The sequence below is a fragment of the Lonchura striata genome, chromosome 1 (genome assembly GCF_046129695.1).
Source record: "Lonchura striata isolate bLonStr1 chromosome 1, bLonStr1.mat, whole genome shotgun sequence".
Taxonomy (NCBI): Eukaryota; Metazoa; Chordata; class Aves; order Passeriformes; family Estrildidae; genus Lonchura; species Lonchura striata.
In genome coordinates this window covers 138,601,323-138,618,800 of record NC_134603.1, presented here as the reverse complement: position 1 = coordinate 138,618,800, position 17,478 = coordinate 138,601,323, and the positions used below count along the sequence as shown (strand labels likewise).

Sequence of the window (17,478 nt, the reverse complement as noted above, 5' to 3'; positions counted from 1 at the left end):
CTTTTACCTAATCCTAAAAGTAATAGCATATGATATGGTCTATTCTGTTATGTTCCAGGAGCAAAAAGTTATGTAAACCATTTAACCATTTAAAATTACTTTTGTGTGCAGAGATTTCCTACATAAAAAACACAGAAAAAAAAACACCCCAAAACAAAAAACCCCAAAACTATCTTATTTCCTGTACCTGGGGGGAGGGAAAAAAAGTAAGAAGAGGTGTTTTGGAAAGAGGTGAAACTTTACTCATCTTTTTTGGGAATTTGTCAGTTGTTTTTCAAACATCCTGACCTTATCAGCAAGATGTTTCCAAACCACTACAAAGTTCTGCTCAGAGCTTGATTCCTGTCATGTTCTTTCTAGCCTCCTTCAAGTTGCTTTGAAAGGGTAGATGCAGCTGTAACATGAAGAACAACTATTTTATTTTTGTAGGGAGAATGAGATGATTTCTATCATTAGAGTCAGCAATAATGACTGCTTAGCTCAGATTTATCTTTTCAAGATTCCTTAAGGTGTCTTATTTCATGTTGATGATACGAGGTTTTGTTTAAATATAGTTGAAATTATAAAAAATTTACTACCATTCTGCATTCAAATTTAAGCTACAATTTATCTGTAAAAAGTAGTACTATTAGTGTTATAAGACCAAAAAGTATTTTTGGGTAAGAATATCTAAGATTAGGTCTATCTAGTGCTATCATTATTTTTTTGTATAATACAATAGACATTCTGCATGCATGATAAATAGCAATTTCTCTATTTCAGCATTTCTGTAATGGATTCTTTGTTTTTGAATGGGCATAGATATCTCTTAAATGGGTGAGAGTAAGAAAACTCTCAATTTTTCCTACTTCAGCAATCTGGTTGTTCATATTGGAAAGGTTTCAACAGAAAGCCCTAATGTTTCATTCATCAGATTTTGGAAAGATGTACTTTATTGTGGTGTATGTGTGACAGGACTTCTAGTTTTATGTGTACATTTGCTTTATGGATTTCAGATTAGAATATAACCCTTGGAGAAAAGAAAAAGTATCTTTTCAACACTTTAATAGCAGAGTAAAGTTGGTTTAAAAAAAAAGGGGGGAACAAGTTGGCACATGCAGTTAGTGTTACCTTAATGAGTTCACATTAAGATGATTGCTGCCTAGCAGTTGCCTTTGTTTGTCCCTGTGCATGCTACTCTAATTAAAAACATCTCTTTCTCCCTTGAACTTCCAGATTGCTGATTTGAGCAAAGGGGGTGCATGGTCTCTGCAAAGCTGTAGGTAGTTTCTCTAACCATTTTGCTTTTCAGATTGTCAATGAGCATCATAGTCTAAAATATCAACACTATTACATTTGAGCCTTTATTATACAAATTCTATGTTTTAGACTGCAAATTGCTGTAACTCAAGGAAACAAATATATCTTAATTTTTTTTTGTGAGGTTAAGTGAGAACTTAAAACAGAGCCATTGCAATTACTTGTTTGTATAAGGATGCTAATGCCGTTGCAACATTTTCTTAAAGGATGCCAGACAATTATATGTAGAATATAAAGAAACAAAAATGAAGGCGAAAGAAGATGCCCTGGCTAAGGCTGAACTTGAAACACTTCAGAGTGAGTTTTTACTGCTGTCTTAATAAACAAAGATGTAATACGATATAGCTTCTGCATTGGATGTATATGAACAAGCACTTTTCTAACCTTCTAAAATACCTGCTTTATATATTTCTCTACTGTTGTTAAATTTAAATAAGCTTTTAATTTTGGGGCTAATTTTGCAGTAGACTGCTGGTTTGCTCCTATAGAAACATACAACTCAGGTGATCAGTTAGATCAAGAAGATCATACCTTGCTAGAAATGTTGCTTTATGGGAGGGGAAGATCTCAAATGTACTGTATATTTTCAGAAGTGACATTTGGGTTTTTGAGCATTTTTGTATTCTTGTTGTTTGTAAATATTTTTTTAAATAATGTGTTTAGTAATTCTGTTATGCATATTGAGTTGATTTTTGTGATAGAAAGTGACAATAATTTGAATTTCCAGAAGGATGAATGCAGACTTCAGAGGTGGATTTGTGCTATTGTTCAAATAAATGCTTTAAAGTTTTTATACTCTTATAAAAGACCAGAGAAGGCAATTAACATTTCCTTTAATAGAGCATTCAGAATAATTATAGGTGACTTTTTCTTCTTTCAGTTATTTGCTTTTGACAATGATTAAACCTACCCTCTTCTGAAGACAGTTTTAACAGTTTTTTGTCCGTGTTTGTATGTGCATGCTTGCTTTATTTACTGTACTTAAGTGCATGCTTTTAAATTCCTTTATTCTGACAAGTGCATGGAGTGCTTTGTGATAATTTAGTAGCTTGGAATAAGCATAAGCCTTTAGGTACTTAAAATACAGCTGCATTATATATATTTACAAAATATAATTAATTATATTTTAGTTCTGTAAAATCAGTGAAGAGATCCAGTTCCAGCAATAATTCCCAACTTACCAGTAGCTGAATCTGTTTTGGGAAAATGGATAACATTCAGCATCTCAGTGAGCATCATGGAACCAGGCCAAATCTAGCAAAATAGTGCATTTAATGCTTGTTAGGAAGGCCTGCCATTATGTTTGAGATACCTACCACAAAATGGGTCCTTGAAAAGGGTCTTGACTCGGGTTATTAAAAACTTGTTAAATTGTCAGATAGTAATGTATTACCATTGTTCAAAATAGCAGGCATACATTCCTCATTGAAACCTGTGAACTACTGTGAGTTTTAAAAGGACTAGTTTTTGAAAACAGAAGTGCAAATGAAAGTGTAAAATTGTTAACATCATATTTTGCACATTCCTGTGTGTCACTGAAAGGCGACGTGAAGTTTTAAGCATTTCCCTGCTGCCAGGTGTGTTGTGAGAGTAACTTTTTTTGTTGTTACCTCCAGTAGCAGTGCCCACCCCTGAGAGACACAAGTGTGGGCTTCTAAATCACCCTTGATCTCTCATAGAAGCACCACCCTGTCCCCTGTCACACTGCTGGGTGCACCACGGCATGACTGCCATGTCTGCCAGGTGACCCAGTGTCACTCATGTGAGCAGGGGCCAGTCCTCACCAGTCTCACTGGCTGGCATCCTGCCCTCCCATCGTAGGCTTGCTGGCAGGTAGCAAAGAGGATTGAGAATCACCACCTGTAATTAGCAGAGTTTGAGATTTGGCATGGAATTATTTGGTCAGCCATAGTAGTGATATAGCTGGGCAGCAGAATGAGCTGTCAGTTACCTTCTTTTTCTAATAAGTAAGACTCTCAAGAGAGAAGCAAGAGATGCATCCATGTTACTGTAGGCAAAAAAAAAATTATATCATTTTTAACTGAAGCTTGCATGCAAGGCATCTGCTAAATTTGCTTATTTCATTATGTTGCTCTGCATTGTCACATCACAATTAGCATAGAAAGGTTGTAAATCACCAAATGTGCATTTTGTTTGCCCCCATTCTTCTTAATTTTAGACACTATCTCTGGGATGTGAGGTCATAATAAAGGTTCTGTCTATTTAACTGAGTAAACATATATCTCATGCTGATTAGCATTAGTTGTTTTTCAGTGCTTGGTTTTTTCATGCCCTAATTGCTAGTTTGCCCCCTTGTCTGCTTTCCGGCTGAAACTGTGCAGTATTCTGTAGGCAGCTTGAACTAAAACCAAAGTAAGGTACTGAAGAAGGAAAATGTAGTTTGCTGAACAGGAAAGAGAGGACTGTATTGAGATGTTATTAAAGTTCTATTTTTTGGAAGGAGTATGAAAAGGTAATTTATTGGGAAGTTTATATTACACACTTTTGATTTATTTTTCTGGCACTTTTGCTGTGTTTCTTATCACTTCTCAACCCATCCAAAGCTGTTGTTACTGCCTTAATAAATCATAGCAACTTTGCTTTACAAAAATAGAGCAACTTATAACACAGCATTAGGTTTCTAGGAAATAGGATTTAATAGGAATTAACAGAGAGATGTGTATTTTAGGCACAAAAGTAGAAATGGTTTGCATTACATTTTCTGATGCATTTTTCACATTTAGATGTAAGAACATATAGTTTTATTTTTAAATGGAAGTGCTTTAATTAATAAACTTTCTTCCAACTTCTCCCTCTTCTGTCATGTCACATGTGTGATCCCTGCATCAGGGACTGGTTCTTTCCCAATGGATAACCCTGTTCCTTGTAGTCATGGGATGTAAAGTACAGTAGGTATTAGCTGCACTTGAATAGGCATGACTAAACTAAGATGACGTAGGCATACAATCAGGACAGATTGCTCCATTTTTAAATTTAAATTGCAAGGTTTGAGTACTTACCAGGACAAATTCTAGCTGTTTTTGCATGAAGTACTACTTCTAATGATGTCAGTTTTGCGGGGAAACACATCTATTTTTCTTTCTTTATATTTAGCCTTGGCCATTCTCTTACTTTTCATTCTTCTTAGTTTGTTTTCCCTGACATTCAGTATGAAAACTTAAATTTATTTTTAAAATATGCTTTTTTTAAAAAAGGTGCCTGCTAAATATTGCAGGTGAACTCCTCACTGGCATCCCAGTTACAAAACATATTTGCTTTGTAAATCCAGAATTCTTGCCATGATGTATAAGGCATCTGCAGCAATCTTTAGCAGGAAACTGTTTTGTTTCTAGTTATAAACCATGTTGAATAGTATGTGTGGTTTTCTGCTTTTTCCTTACCCCCATCTTTCAAGCTTTAACTAAAGTATGAAATTACGAGCCCCATGGCTGCTTGTTGAGCTGCCTTTCTGTATTGAGCTTTTATGATGTGATATTTATGTGTCTCCACAGGGTCTTACAGCACTCTTACCCAAGTGCCTGCCACCAAACATCCAGAGCTGTAGTGAAACCTTTAATGCATTTGATCAGGTTTGGTTAGGCTTGGTTGGTCGCCCTTTCCTGACAGCTTGGAATACAGCATGCTGCTTACATAGCTTTTTATATCATTTCATTAATAGGGATAGGAGATAGATTAGGTCATTTAGTACAATGGGTTTCAGACTCTTACAGGTGAAAATCAGTGGAAAATACTGATTCTCTGACTTGTCTTATTTGACTTGTACCAATGGTGCACTTCAGCTTTGTGCTTCCTTGTTACTCAAGATACAACATTGATCAGTAAACCTTGAGATGTCTTCTGTTCTTCATAGTTTGTTCAGGTAATTAATTTTGCTATTGTATAGTTATATCCTAATTTCAGTATGAATTTCTCCAGGTTTGGCTTTCAGTTGTTCTTTATTAGTATGTCTGTGCCTAAAACATTTTTTATTTATCTGTGGGTTTTCTTAATACAAAGTCTTTCTTGATTCCTTAATTTCTGTGGATCTTCTGCACTCAATTTAGTTTTGCAATGTATCTAGAACAATTGGGCCCTGGGTTCGTATATAATGTTCCAAAGTTTGTTATCTTCTGATTATGAAATCGTGTTTTTTCTGTGGTTATTACAGAATCACAGGTTACATTAGTTGTTATTGCTCTGATAGCTCATTTTTGATTACTTGTCCACCATAACTGCAAGCCCTGATATCAAAGATTTCTTGTCCAAAGTCCCTTTTAAGTGCAGTTGTGCCATAAGCTTCTTAACTGTGTAATTTTCAAAAACACTTTTGATTTGATTGGTCCCCGGCTACCAGCCAATCCATGTTCCTACTTCTTCTTGTGCTTCCTCTTCACTTGAAGAGGAAACCTTTTGAACTAAATTCATAGAATCTAGCACCCTGCTGAAGGTTACTTTCCATCCAAATAATTGATAAATATATTGGATAATTGTGTTTAGTATTAATCTCTGCCAAAATGCAATGTTGATATGGCTGCTCAGTAATGATTTGCTCACAGGCAGGTTGAGAGAAAATTAATTTATGCAATGCACGCTTTTTTGGTTGGTGTGGGTGTGAATATTCTGATCACTTAATTGTTACCTCTGAAGCCTAATTATGGCAAACTATGTATCATCTATTTCACTGATTGTTTTGGCAGGCCTGCTGAAAGAATTTTGAACTTTCAAGCTTGTGTATTTTTCCCAGTTGTTTCAACTAGGCTTGTATGATACCTCTCCTCACAAAACTTCCTTTAGTCTTTCTGGAAAATATTCTTTAAAAATACAGTGCATGAGGCTCATTTGAGAGAGGTATGCATGCTTCATTACATATTTGTCGGAAGGCAAATTAATGCTCAAATATTGGAGCCTTGTTTCTAACCCATTTGTATTTTGGGGGAATTGGAAGTTTTGGGAAGGGTAGATCGTCAGGAAAAAAGATGAAAGTCATCAGAAGCTGTAGCTTGTGAGAAATTTCTTGTAGCTGAGGATGCATTCATCACTGAGCATGTCTTTCAGTTTGCTCAAAAATAAACTAGCTTGTATGTCCCAGTACAGAAGATATATACATCTATCTCAAATTCTTGATATATTCATATAATCCCATTGACTTTGTGTATAGAAATGTGCACCTTTTTTTAAGCATATGTGTATTTGCCCCATATTTACACTGATATTGAGCATAATTTGCTCCATTTTGTCAATAGACTGTCAAAACCTTAGTACATTTTTTTTCCAGACTTCTGGTTTCTTTGTGTTCTGTCTGACTGTGTTACTGTATGTGTAAGTGAATTTCTCTCTTGTCATGTTTTCAATAAATTTTAATGTTAAAAATGCTTTGGTTGTCTTTCATAGTTACATAGGTAAGAGAACTGTGTTGAAAAAAGAAATCTCAGTGCAGTATCTTACTGATTTGCCCAAAAGATGTTTGCTGTCTATCTTTTTGTGTGGTCATATTTCTTGCTTACTAATGCATGAGGTATGAGGTAATTTGTCCCTTTCATTTTCAAGATATCACTGTCTTTTTTTTTTTTTTTTTCTGTATTTGAACATGTAAAATCAACATAAATTTTTCTGAAAACTTCAAAATGCAGGACCTCTGATATTTGTTATGGAAAAAGCATCACTGTTTTATTACATGGTACTTGATCCATAAAGTCTAGCAGATTCCTTATCTGACAGTATCTTAATGCATGATGTATCTTAAAGCAAATAACCATTAGCTAGATATTATTAATTTTGCCAGTGATAAAATTAATGTAGTAACAAGGTGGAAGTACTAATGAGGAAGTGTCTGATTGTATGCAAGTAATTCATTAGACTTCAAAACTCACACCATGGCACCATAAACTACTAAAATGTAGAGCCAGTAGAAGAATAATATTGGAGGCCTTTAGAAACATAAAATTTTGTACTTCAGGGGAGTTAGCTAATTGTTATCTGTAATGTCTGAGCATCCCAGTGATAGGTGTGTTTATATGCTGTTCAAACATAGGGGGTGTAACTGCATCTCTCTTTTTTTAAATCTTATTTAAATCTTATTGATTTTATTCTTCTGATAAAGAACTCTATAGTTCTAAAGGTGGAAAATACTTCTAGAAAATTAGGGTTTTTTGCAGTATGAATTCAGAAAATGATAAAACTAAATCCCTTCTAAAAAGGACTAGAACTCTCTAAAAGTTATGAGTCATGTAAAATACTGATCAGTTGACATGGGACTGGTAGATATCAAACAATTTCCATTGTACTTATGATCTTGGATTCCATATGCACAAAAACCAAATTCCATTTGTTTTTTTTAATTCTATTTAATAGACTAAAAAAGTTACTACACTGTAAATTGGCAATAAAAGGACATTATCTTCCCAGAAAATAGTAATGAGAACAAGCTTTTAATTTACTCTGTTGAAGTCAGGCTCTGTTTTACCAAGATTGTTTTCTCTCCCCTGTGTTTGGTTGTATGAATGCCAGTACCTCTGGTTATAGTGGAGGTTTGCTGGATATTGGTGCCTACATAGGGCACTTTGGTCTGACTGGGTCTCCAGCGGATACTGAGCTCACTGTCACAGAACTGAGAAGAACCCAGGAAGTCATTACTGAATGTTTTTCCTGCATTTAGTTAGGTTTGTGTGTAACGATATTAAAACAATATTTGAGACTGGATGAGAAAAATGTCTTTGTCAAGTCTCTTATAGTAGATGGCCTAAACCAGTACCATTAGAAAATGACACTAAATATTAAGGGAACACTTGTATTTCAAAACTCTGAATCACAGCTGCAGTTGTCACTATTGTCAGCATGATCAAACACATCCTTGCTTTAGGTCGTGGTGGTGGGCAGCTGCACCAACTTCCTGGCTGTCTGTCAAGCCTTAGGAGATACAGGATTCACCTGTCTAGGCATCATCTAGTGTCTGGAAAACCTGATCCATGTTCTCTTCAGGGCAAAGTGCCTGGTCAGGTTGGAAATGTCTTTTAGGCTGCCAATTGAATTGCTGATAGTGAAAAGATAACATGAAGGAGGGAGGTTTTCTTCTTGAGTATCTCCTGTGGACTTCTGATTTTTGTGTGAAATAGTTCCAGTGGTCTATTTTGCTTTCTCCATATTTACCTGAAAGAGCACCAGTGCTTGGCTCCCTTAATTTGAGGCTTCATAACACTAAACATAACTTCTGAACTTCCTCTGTCTAAAATACTTTAAGATGTTACCATTAAACTGTTTTTATGTGCTTTCCTGTTCTAAAAAGTAGCTTTGAAAATTCTGAGGTTAAACTGTTCATGATGGGTTATTGGGAGCCCTATGGCAAAGGTGCTGCAACTTCAATTCTATCTGTTTTTTTTAATTCAATATGTCAGCCATTGTGGTATCAAGAGATATGCTGAACTCCTTCATCTTTTATGTATACCCATGGGAGACAGTAGAGATAAGGTTTTTTAATTATGGTTGAGTGCTTGTTTGAGGTTGTACAGCCATCTTCTCTAGGTGGGATTTCTCCTTCCTTTGTAGTCAGCAAACAGTCTTATCTGTGTTAGGTCTTCCTCTGTCACTTAACTCCCTGAAGAAAGCCTAGATACTGTCTTTGATACCTCATTTTAAAGTGGAGCACAATGTCCTCTGGAAATAGTTACATAATTATTTCCAAAACTACAGCAAGAGCCTAGATGACCTATTCCAGGCTATGCTCTTCATTTAAAGTGTTGGTTAGAAGCATTCAAGCTTTAACTATTTGCATATTTTGAGAGTGAAAATTAATAAGCAGTAGCTGATGGGGTGCAAGATTCAGGAAAAGCCAACTGTCATGGGGTTCTCCACAGTTAAGTAATTCCAAGTGAAGACACAGAGTGTGCTTGATTATTTTGAGGGATTGAAATAAAGTGGTGAAAATTGTCACTAAAGTTAGTTTTCTAGAATATTTTTGCTGGTATCAGTGTTTGTAAAGAAGAGCTGGTAAACTACTGTTACTTATCCGTACAAATCTTAACAGATTCTAGAAGCTGTTATACGTGGCAGTTTTGGAGTAAAATGAGATAATATTTAATATATGTGATTTGATGATAAAATTTACCTTTTGAAATAAAAAAAAAATCTTTACTGATATCTGCATAGTGAGACGAATGATGGTATTACACTTTTGGATATTCACTTAATTTTGAGGAGTACCTGTCCTTTCATTGTATTTTCTACACATCCCTACAGAAGCATGCTAAAATATCCAAATACAAATTTTAACTTAATATTTCATTTACTGAAATTTGACAGGCAAAGTTAAAGATTCTATATAAAAACAGGTCTCTGAACAACGTACAGTGAAATTCTGAACAGTGAAAAGTTTAAAAGCTCATTCATCATCCTGTTAGACTTTAAGATCTCTATGACTTTTCTCTTCATTTTGGACTTGGAACAGTTCTCTGTCCCTTTATTTTCTTAAATACTCAGTTCCTAGGCTTTGTCAAATCTGCAGTCTTTTTACTGTGCTGTTTCTGTACATATACTATTAGGAAAAGAAATTATGCTTCAGAGTCTGTAGGGAACAGTCCTCTGTCTTCTTTAGGAATTTTTTATTTCCATTAAAAACAGATTTTTCTCCTCTGAAGAATTAGGGTGTGGTTGTAAAGGCAGATAAGCTGATCAGACAAGTGTGGTTCTTCTTTTCCTTGCCCACCACCTTTAAATGATTTGGATTTTTTTCTATTTGTTTGAGTATTAAGAGTAGCTTTCTACTTGTTTAGTAAATTGAAGTAGTTTGCTGAATGATTGGGTGATTGTAGAAACACAATAGGAGGGAGAGGAGCACAAAGATATGCAGTGGAGAGTGAAAAGGTGGAGTCAAATGTAGAAAACTTCCCTCTTGGTTACAGTGGAGTATTAGATCAGCTCTTTCAGTTTAGGAACATTTAGTCATTGTGAATACAGCATATTTTGAAAACAAGAGGAAAAGCCAGAAGAGTCCCCATGACACACCTGAGGTTTCTGGATGCTTTCTGAGTGTTCAAGTGTCTTTCTGCTCCTCATTTTGTTTTTCCTAAAGTTCTGTCAGTTGTCCATTTTAAATCTTGCTTTTGAGATCATCTTATATAGTGGAGGCATTTTTAGGTGCTGGGACTTAGGTTGTGGTCCTTCCTTTCTTTCCCATGAGTTTGCATCTCCCATTTAATATCATTTGAAGGGCAGAGAGAGCAGAAAATGGTAATCAGTGTTAGAAATGAGGTCCAACATTTTAATCTTCCTAAATGTGTAAGAGTTAGAACAGAGCTATTTGTGGTCGGAGAAATCTGAGAATAGAGAAGCCATCTGTTGACTGAGAAGCTTCTACTTAGCATAGCTGACCATAAAGTCACACAGAATTGTCTAAAATTCACCTGTCAACTGTTGCCAATTTCTCTGAAGCTGGCTGGATTTTAGAATCTTTTAACAGCTCCTGTGCTTTTGCCTGTACTAATCTTCTCTGCCAAGTGGTGTACCAGTAAGAAGAGCTAACTCAACTGCCCCTTTCCAGCATAGTTCAGATGGAAGAAAAAAAAAATATTATGCAAAACTCTGATTCTCTTTTTAACAAAGGAATTGAAGGCACTTCCTTAGTGGAAATTTTAAGATAGGATTAAGAGATGAGAAGCTAAACCTGCTTCTTAATTATGCATGCCTGCAGTACTAGTAGCATTACTTTTTCTTCTTTTTTACTTTTGTATAGAAGAGAAGAAGCCTAAAGTCAAGAAACCAAAATTAGAATTCCCTGTATACACAGCTCTGGAATCAAGTGTGTATGTACCATCTTATGATCATGGATCTTCAATCGAAGAGATTGAGGAACAGATGGATGATTGGTTGGGAGGCAGGAACAGAACACAGAAGAAGAAGGTAGGTTCAAAATCTTTCATGTTATATATTTAAAATGTTGATTCATTTCTTTGCCTCTCAGGAAAACAGAATATTGTGTGTCTACCACCACAATATTCATATACCATTGAAGTATAGAGACATATTAATTGTCTGACAGAGATATAACAGAAAAAATTATATTAATGTTCAGTGTAATTTGTGTAATGATACTGGAAATGTTGTTATAATAGGATGTCATTGATTAAGCCATATGAAAGCTCTCTGGTTTCTAATATAAATACTATTCTTGTTCACTAGAAATTAGTAGAATATAATGCTGTCAAGTTGTATGAGGCTTGGTTCTTTCTCTTAATTGCAGTTAATAACATTTTGCTTGCAAGAACAGATTCTTCTCTCTTAAAAGAGAAGCAAAGGAAAAAGAAAACCTCTTTCTAATATGCAGATGTATTGTCTTTTGTAGAGCTGATTACGTACTTTGTGTATTTTATCTGATGCATGGAACAGTTCTAACAATTCAGTTTAGGCCTATTGTTAAGGTTCTTTCTACTCAGATATAAGGGTTCTTAGTGGTAGTTAGTATAATTGTGTTCTGGTAAATTTTATTAAATCATACTAGAATAAACATTGAGAATAAACATTGTAAATTAGTCTGCTGTCTTGAAAATCTGCCTTCCTTGGAAAACAGGTGAGAAGGGTATGTTTGAAGCAAAGTTGGGTTGGTTGCATGCTTGATCATCTAGATCTCCAAACTCATCTTCCCCTCTGACAGAAACTGAGTCTGTCTTTGAATTTCCATGAAAATGCAGAAATTGAGTAAGAATGGGCCTATTCCATCTGTAAATTTATACCTCCTCACAAGTGTCTTCAGAGACACTGCTAGGAGAATTGGTTGTAGGTCCTTTCAGATGTCTTCAACAAAACTAACTTGGTTTTCTACACTTTCACCTGGATGTTCAGTATTGCATTCCATTGCTTTGATAAATTAGTGTCTTTTTTAAATCATTCTGTTACAAAACGGGTTAACCTTTTAGGGACAGCCAGGCAGTTTGTAGGTATGCTGTCTGGGTAAAGTGTTTGACCTGAACAAACTGTGATGAGTTCTGCTTCCTTTGCTTGACAGCTAATATGTTATCACAATGCAACATCAACATTTAATATAGTTGTGGAGGAAAACAGATTTATAAACTGCAAGTCAAAATGGAGAATATATGTCACTGGCTCCAGAAGCCTATAGGAGCCATTTGTATCTAATAGGAGAAGGGCTGTGTCATATGCTTTGTAATAAGCTCACTGGGGAAGTGATTGTACCACAAGTGAATTGTTCCTAACTGTCATTTGACACATTTTCCATTTTTGAAATACATATTTTTCATCACATCGTGGATGTGAACTGGGTCAGCATCCCTAGTCTGCCTCTAGCACAGACATGAAACCAAGTGGTGTGTAATGCCCACGTCTCAGTTCTGCTTGTTTTAGGAAAAAGTTAGCCTGTCATAAATCATTTTGCTATCAGACCTTTTCTTGGGATTGTCATTCTTCACTCATAAGGATGCCTGTTAGCTTCTTTTCTCCCTTGTCTTCTGTGGTAGCTCAGAGATGTGGACTATGTACCAGACAACATCAAAGTAGCTTTATAAAGTAGTATTCCAGGAGTAAGAAGTGGAGTTGCTTTCCCTGCTGTTGGCATCCCAGGTGCAGATGATTACAGTAATTTAATAGTGTTCATCAGCTGCTCTAAACTGTTGATATTTATACTTTAGAGGTGCCTATAATCCATGAACTAGTGTTTTGGAAATGCTGTACTGTGCAAAGTGCCTAATTTGATAGAAAGATTAGATTATGTTCAGTTCTTAGGTTGATTTATTCTTTTTGAGTACTTTGAGGTTTTTTTTCCTTGTGATTTATTCTTTTTGATTACTGCTTCCATAGGATTTAAGTATTGAAGTAGATAAAGAATAGGCTGTAGAGAAGAAAATAGTTTCCTTCTTAGGCATTGTAAAATTATCTACCAAGGGAAAGAGAAAATGTTTTCCCTTTTTTCTTTCATAAGGTTACATAGCTGGATGAAAACATGCTTATAGCATTGTAAAGTTATTCTTCTGCCCAAATTTGAGAATGCACTGATCTTATGTCCATAGGGAGCTAATCTTGCCATATTGTTACTCTTTAGTTAGAACTGAAAATTAAACGAAATAATAAAAGAAAGCAACCTATTGGGAGATAGATAATATCAGTATTGCAGAACAGAAAGGTAATTTTTCTGTATTTCTGTGTGGCAGTGATCCATCTACCTTTAGTACCTTTTTTGTATAGTTTTAATTGTACTCAAAAAAATACATAACAGAAAGACTAGGTCAACTGTAAAAATAAATTTAGACAATCATATTTATGAGAGAAGGTTAAATAGTTGGAATTTTAGACCACAAAAAAGGGAGGCTGTGTGGGACTAATGGGTTACAATGCTTTTTCAGTTCATTCCAATTTTGTTTTAGGTAAAATTATAATAGTTTATTATGACTTACTACCTTTCATAAATTCAGAGAGAAAGAAATACTCAATTTTCTTTGCAGCCAGGATGCTTGAATTCAGATTTGGGAACACATGTAGGTGGAGGCACATACCAAGAGCATGTTACCTATATCATTTATGAAACCTTTCCATCTATCCTGTTCTTGAACTCGCTTTCTTGGAAATAGTGTGGGCTGAGTCAGTTGTATTTGAGAGCATGAAAATGCACTAATGGGACTCTAGAGGCAGGGTTTTTTTTGCTATATAGGAAATCATATACTTACCTAGGACTAAATTACATATTGATATAGTGCTAGCTGTACTATTCATGCAAACTGCATATGACTAAGAACTGGGAGAAATTGCTAAAAGCTTCTTCTTATGCTGATCAACAAAACTCTTCAAAGCAAAACAAGCAAAGAAAAAGTTTATTTCTAGGATTATTTTTGTTTTGTCACTGAATGTTGATGCTCTGTTTCTGAAAAGATCTGCAAGATCATACAGGTTTTTGAGATCTTAATTTACTTAGCTTAAGTTTCTGATATTTTTTTTTTTTGCTGTATCTCACTAAAAGGTGACTGGAAAATTTATTCTATGTATGCTTATTAGTAATTAAGGGAAATTTAGAGGGAATGGAACTTGCTTTGAGATGTCGTATTTTGTAGCCTGAATAGGTTGTTTAGCCACTATTGTATTAGTTAGCAATGATTTAACACTTTACTTCCCTGTTAAGCAACCTATTATGTGGAGCTGGAAGAAAGAAAAGGGACTTCTTAGAGGACACGTTTTGTTACATCTGATCTTGTTCAGTCATTTCTGCAAATATTCATACAACAATGTGTCTTCACTGTTTTTGGAATCATGCTATTGATGAATCATTTCTCTCAGAGGGATTTTCCTCATACTTTGTTCTGATTTGATTTTATGTGATTTGTAACACATGTTGTTTTCATGAGAGTTCATTACTTATGTGAAGAATATTGTTGCATGAAAATCATGGCCCTTAAGAAATCATTGGGAGATTTATCATTGTCTTCAGTAGGACCAGGATTATAATTTCTTTTGGTTTGCAGATTCCTCATCGTCTCCACTGGAATCTCCATATCATTATTTCACTCATTCATCTATGAAGATAGAGTTCCAAGTTCTGTCTCAATGACTAGTGAATACTTTTGACCTTTTGATATTTGCTTGCTCTGTAAAGAGGAGATAAAGGTGGAAAAAGACAGTGCCTGATCCCTTCCAGCTGGACCAGATGTATGGATAGAAAATTATGTTTCTCATTATTTTTGTTTTTCATGTTATCTGCAGCACTTCTTGGCATTTGGGTGTTTTTGATATTGCAGGAGCACCTGACTTGATTTTACTAAAGCAGGTGTTGTAAAAATTTTTTGTGCCTAGAGTATGGGAAACTTAGCACACATCACTTGCATTTGATATACTGTTAACCTTTAAATTAAGATTATTAAAAATACTGTGAAATAAAAGTGTACATAAGTATATTTTTATTAAGTATACTTTTATATAAGTAGACTTTTATACATAATAATTATTTTTACACACGTTATTGTAGATGCTGGAAACATGGCAGTTATAATTTTTTCTTTATTGTTGTACTGTAGACTGATCACTCTGGTGCTAAGCTCCTTTCTGGTTAAAAGACATTTTGTGCTTTTGTTTTTCTCAGCCTGCGCCATTAAAGTACTGTGTTTCAGATACAGGATATTGATAACTGATGGAGCTTTTTAATCATGAAGGTTTTATTTGAAAGTTGGCTGTGGAACAGGAATATGACTTTAAATGTACAGAAGAGATCTCCTGCTTTCTAACATTAAAAGGCAAAATGCTATACAAATACTAAATTACTATTTTGATAGCTTAAAATGTATAGATTTGACAATTAAGTCTTAGTCATTTTATAACCTTGTACATTTTGTAATTGCCAGCTAGCTTGCCACCTGCTCTCTTCTGCCTTGGATCTTCCCACATCTGTGCTGCTTTGAAATTTGAGTATGCTTTTTCATTACTAGCAAATAATGTGGTTCTTGTTCTAATCAGATGTCATATGACAGATTACCTGAATACAGTTTCCAGGCTTTTAAAAAAATGTTAATTTCTTAAGCAAGCAGTTTGTATCTTAGCAGGATTAAGGTGCTGTGTAAACCAGATGTTTTAATAAATTGGTCTTTGAGGGGAAGGGTTATTCTGTTCTGGTGTGCAGCCTGAGGTCATGTAGTTTTGAAATAATTTATTTTCTCTTTCTAAGCAGTGAAGCAAATATGCTACTTGAAAAGTGTGTCTGGGTTCTAATGCTCTTTTATTCTTGGGACAGGTACAAATAAGCAGCTAACAAGTCTGAGATTCCTTGTAGTGCAAGCTACTGGGCCTTAATCCTGACTCAGAAGGATTGCTGTAGGTCCAGAAAGTAAATTTCTCTGTGTTCCCACTGAATTTAAGGCTCTGTATTGAGATTGCCAGTAACCATACATGTTAGTGTCAGTTATGAAGCTATTCACTGGAGTAGACTATGTTCATAATACATTCTAACCTGAGCTCCAAATTCTCATCAAAATGGTGATGACTCTGAGTCACTATTGATCTGGGCCATATTGAATTTAGTAACCCTGAGGTGAAAAACTCAGTATTCTATTACCAAGCTGTTAAAAAATGCAGTGTTACTAAAAAAATGCTTAATTTAAGAAAAATAAAATCTGCATTACAGTGTTACTAAAACTGTTAAGAGTTCAGACTTTCCTGGGGTTTTTTATACTTAGTGTCACTGCAAATATTGTTGACTCAGCCTGAGCAGAATATTGGGGTTTGCATGTTAAAAAAACTGTTTATGTTACATAGGACAATCCTGCAGTTGGCACATTACATTATCATTATTACTATTAATGAAAAATTGTACACATGCTTTTAAAAATAATTGTTTAAATCTACCTCTTTTCTTTGACTCCTGTCTGAGGTCAGTGGACAAGTATGGAACAATGTATTTTTCTTCTGTGCAACAGAATTCTAGTGATGAAATATTGGTAAGTTAGAACAATAGAATCATTGAGGTTTGAAAAGACCTCCCAAGATCATCAAGTCTCAACACCACCATGTTCACCACTAAGGCACATCTGTGAGTCTTTAGAAAACTTTCAAGACCAGTGATTACACTGCTTCCGTGGATAGCCTTTTCCAATACTTGACCACTTTTTAGTGAAGAAATTTTTCCTAGTATCCAGTCTAAAGCTTCCTCTGGTGCAATTTGAGGCCGTTTTCTCTTGTCCTAGTGCTTGTTATCTCATCTACCCTGAGCCTCCTCTTCTCCAGGCTAAACTCCCCCAGCTCCCTCAGCTGCTCCTCATCAGACTTGTGCTCCAGACCCTTCCCCAGCTCCATTGCCCTTCTCTGCACTCTCTCCAGCACCTCAATGTCCTTCCTGAATTGAGGGGCCCAGAACTGAACCCAGGATTTAAGGTGTGGCCTCAGCAGTCCTGAGTAGAGGGTTATGGTCACTGCCCTGGTGCTGCTGGCCACACTGTTGCTGGTCCAGGCCAGGATGCCATTGGCCCCTTGGCCACCTGGGCACTCTCTGGCTCATGTTCAGCTGCTGCTGACCAGCAGCCCCGGGACCTTTTCCTCCAGGCATCTTTGGTGCCACTCTGCCCCAGCCTGTAGCTGCAGGGGCTGTTGTGACCCAGGGGCAGGAGCAGGCCCAGGCACTTGGCCTTGCTGGAGCTCAGAGCTCTGGGCTCTCCCCATCCCTGCAGCCTGTCCAGATCTCCCTGCAGAGCCTTCAGCAGCTCA

The 17,478-nt window shown here is 35.8% G+C and overlaps 1 protein-coding gene across 1 annotated transcript in view; it reads left to right on the top strand.

Annotated features, from left to right (window-relative positions):
• The window catches only part of DNAJC1 (DnaJ heat shock protein family (Hsp40) member C1), a 108,823-nt gene that overhangs the window by 54,167 nt on the left and 37,178 nt on the right, over positions 1 to 17,478 (top strand). The window contains exons 7-8 of the mRNA XM_021530379.2: positions 1,506 to 1,596; positions 11,024 to 11,190. Of these exons, the coding sequence (XP_021386054.2) occupies positions 1,506 to 1,596; positions 11,024 to 11,190 (258 nt within the window). The remainder of the gene's footprint in view (positions 1 to 1,505; positions 1,597 to 11,023; positions 11,191 to 17,478) is intronic.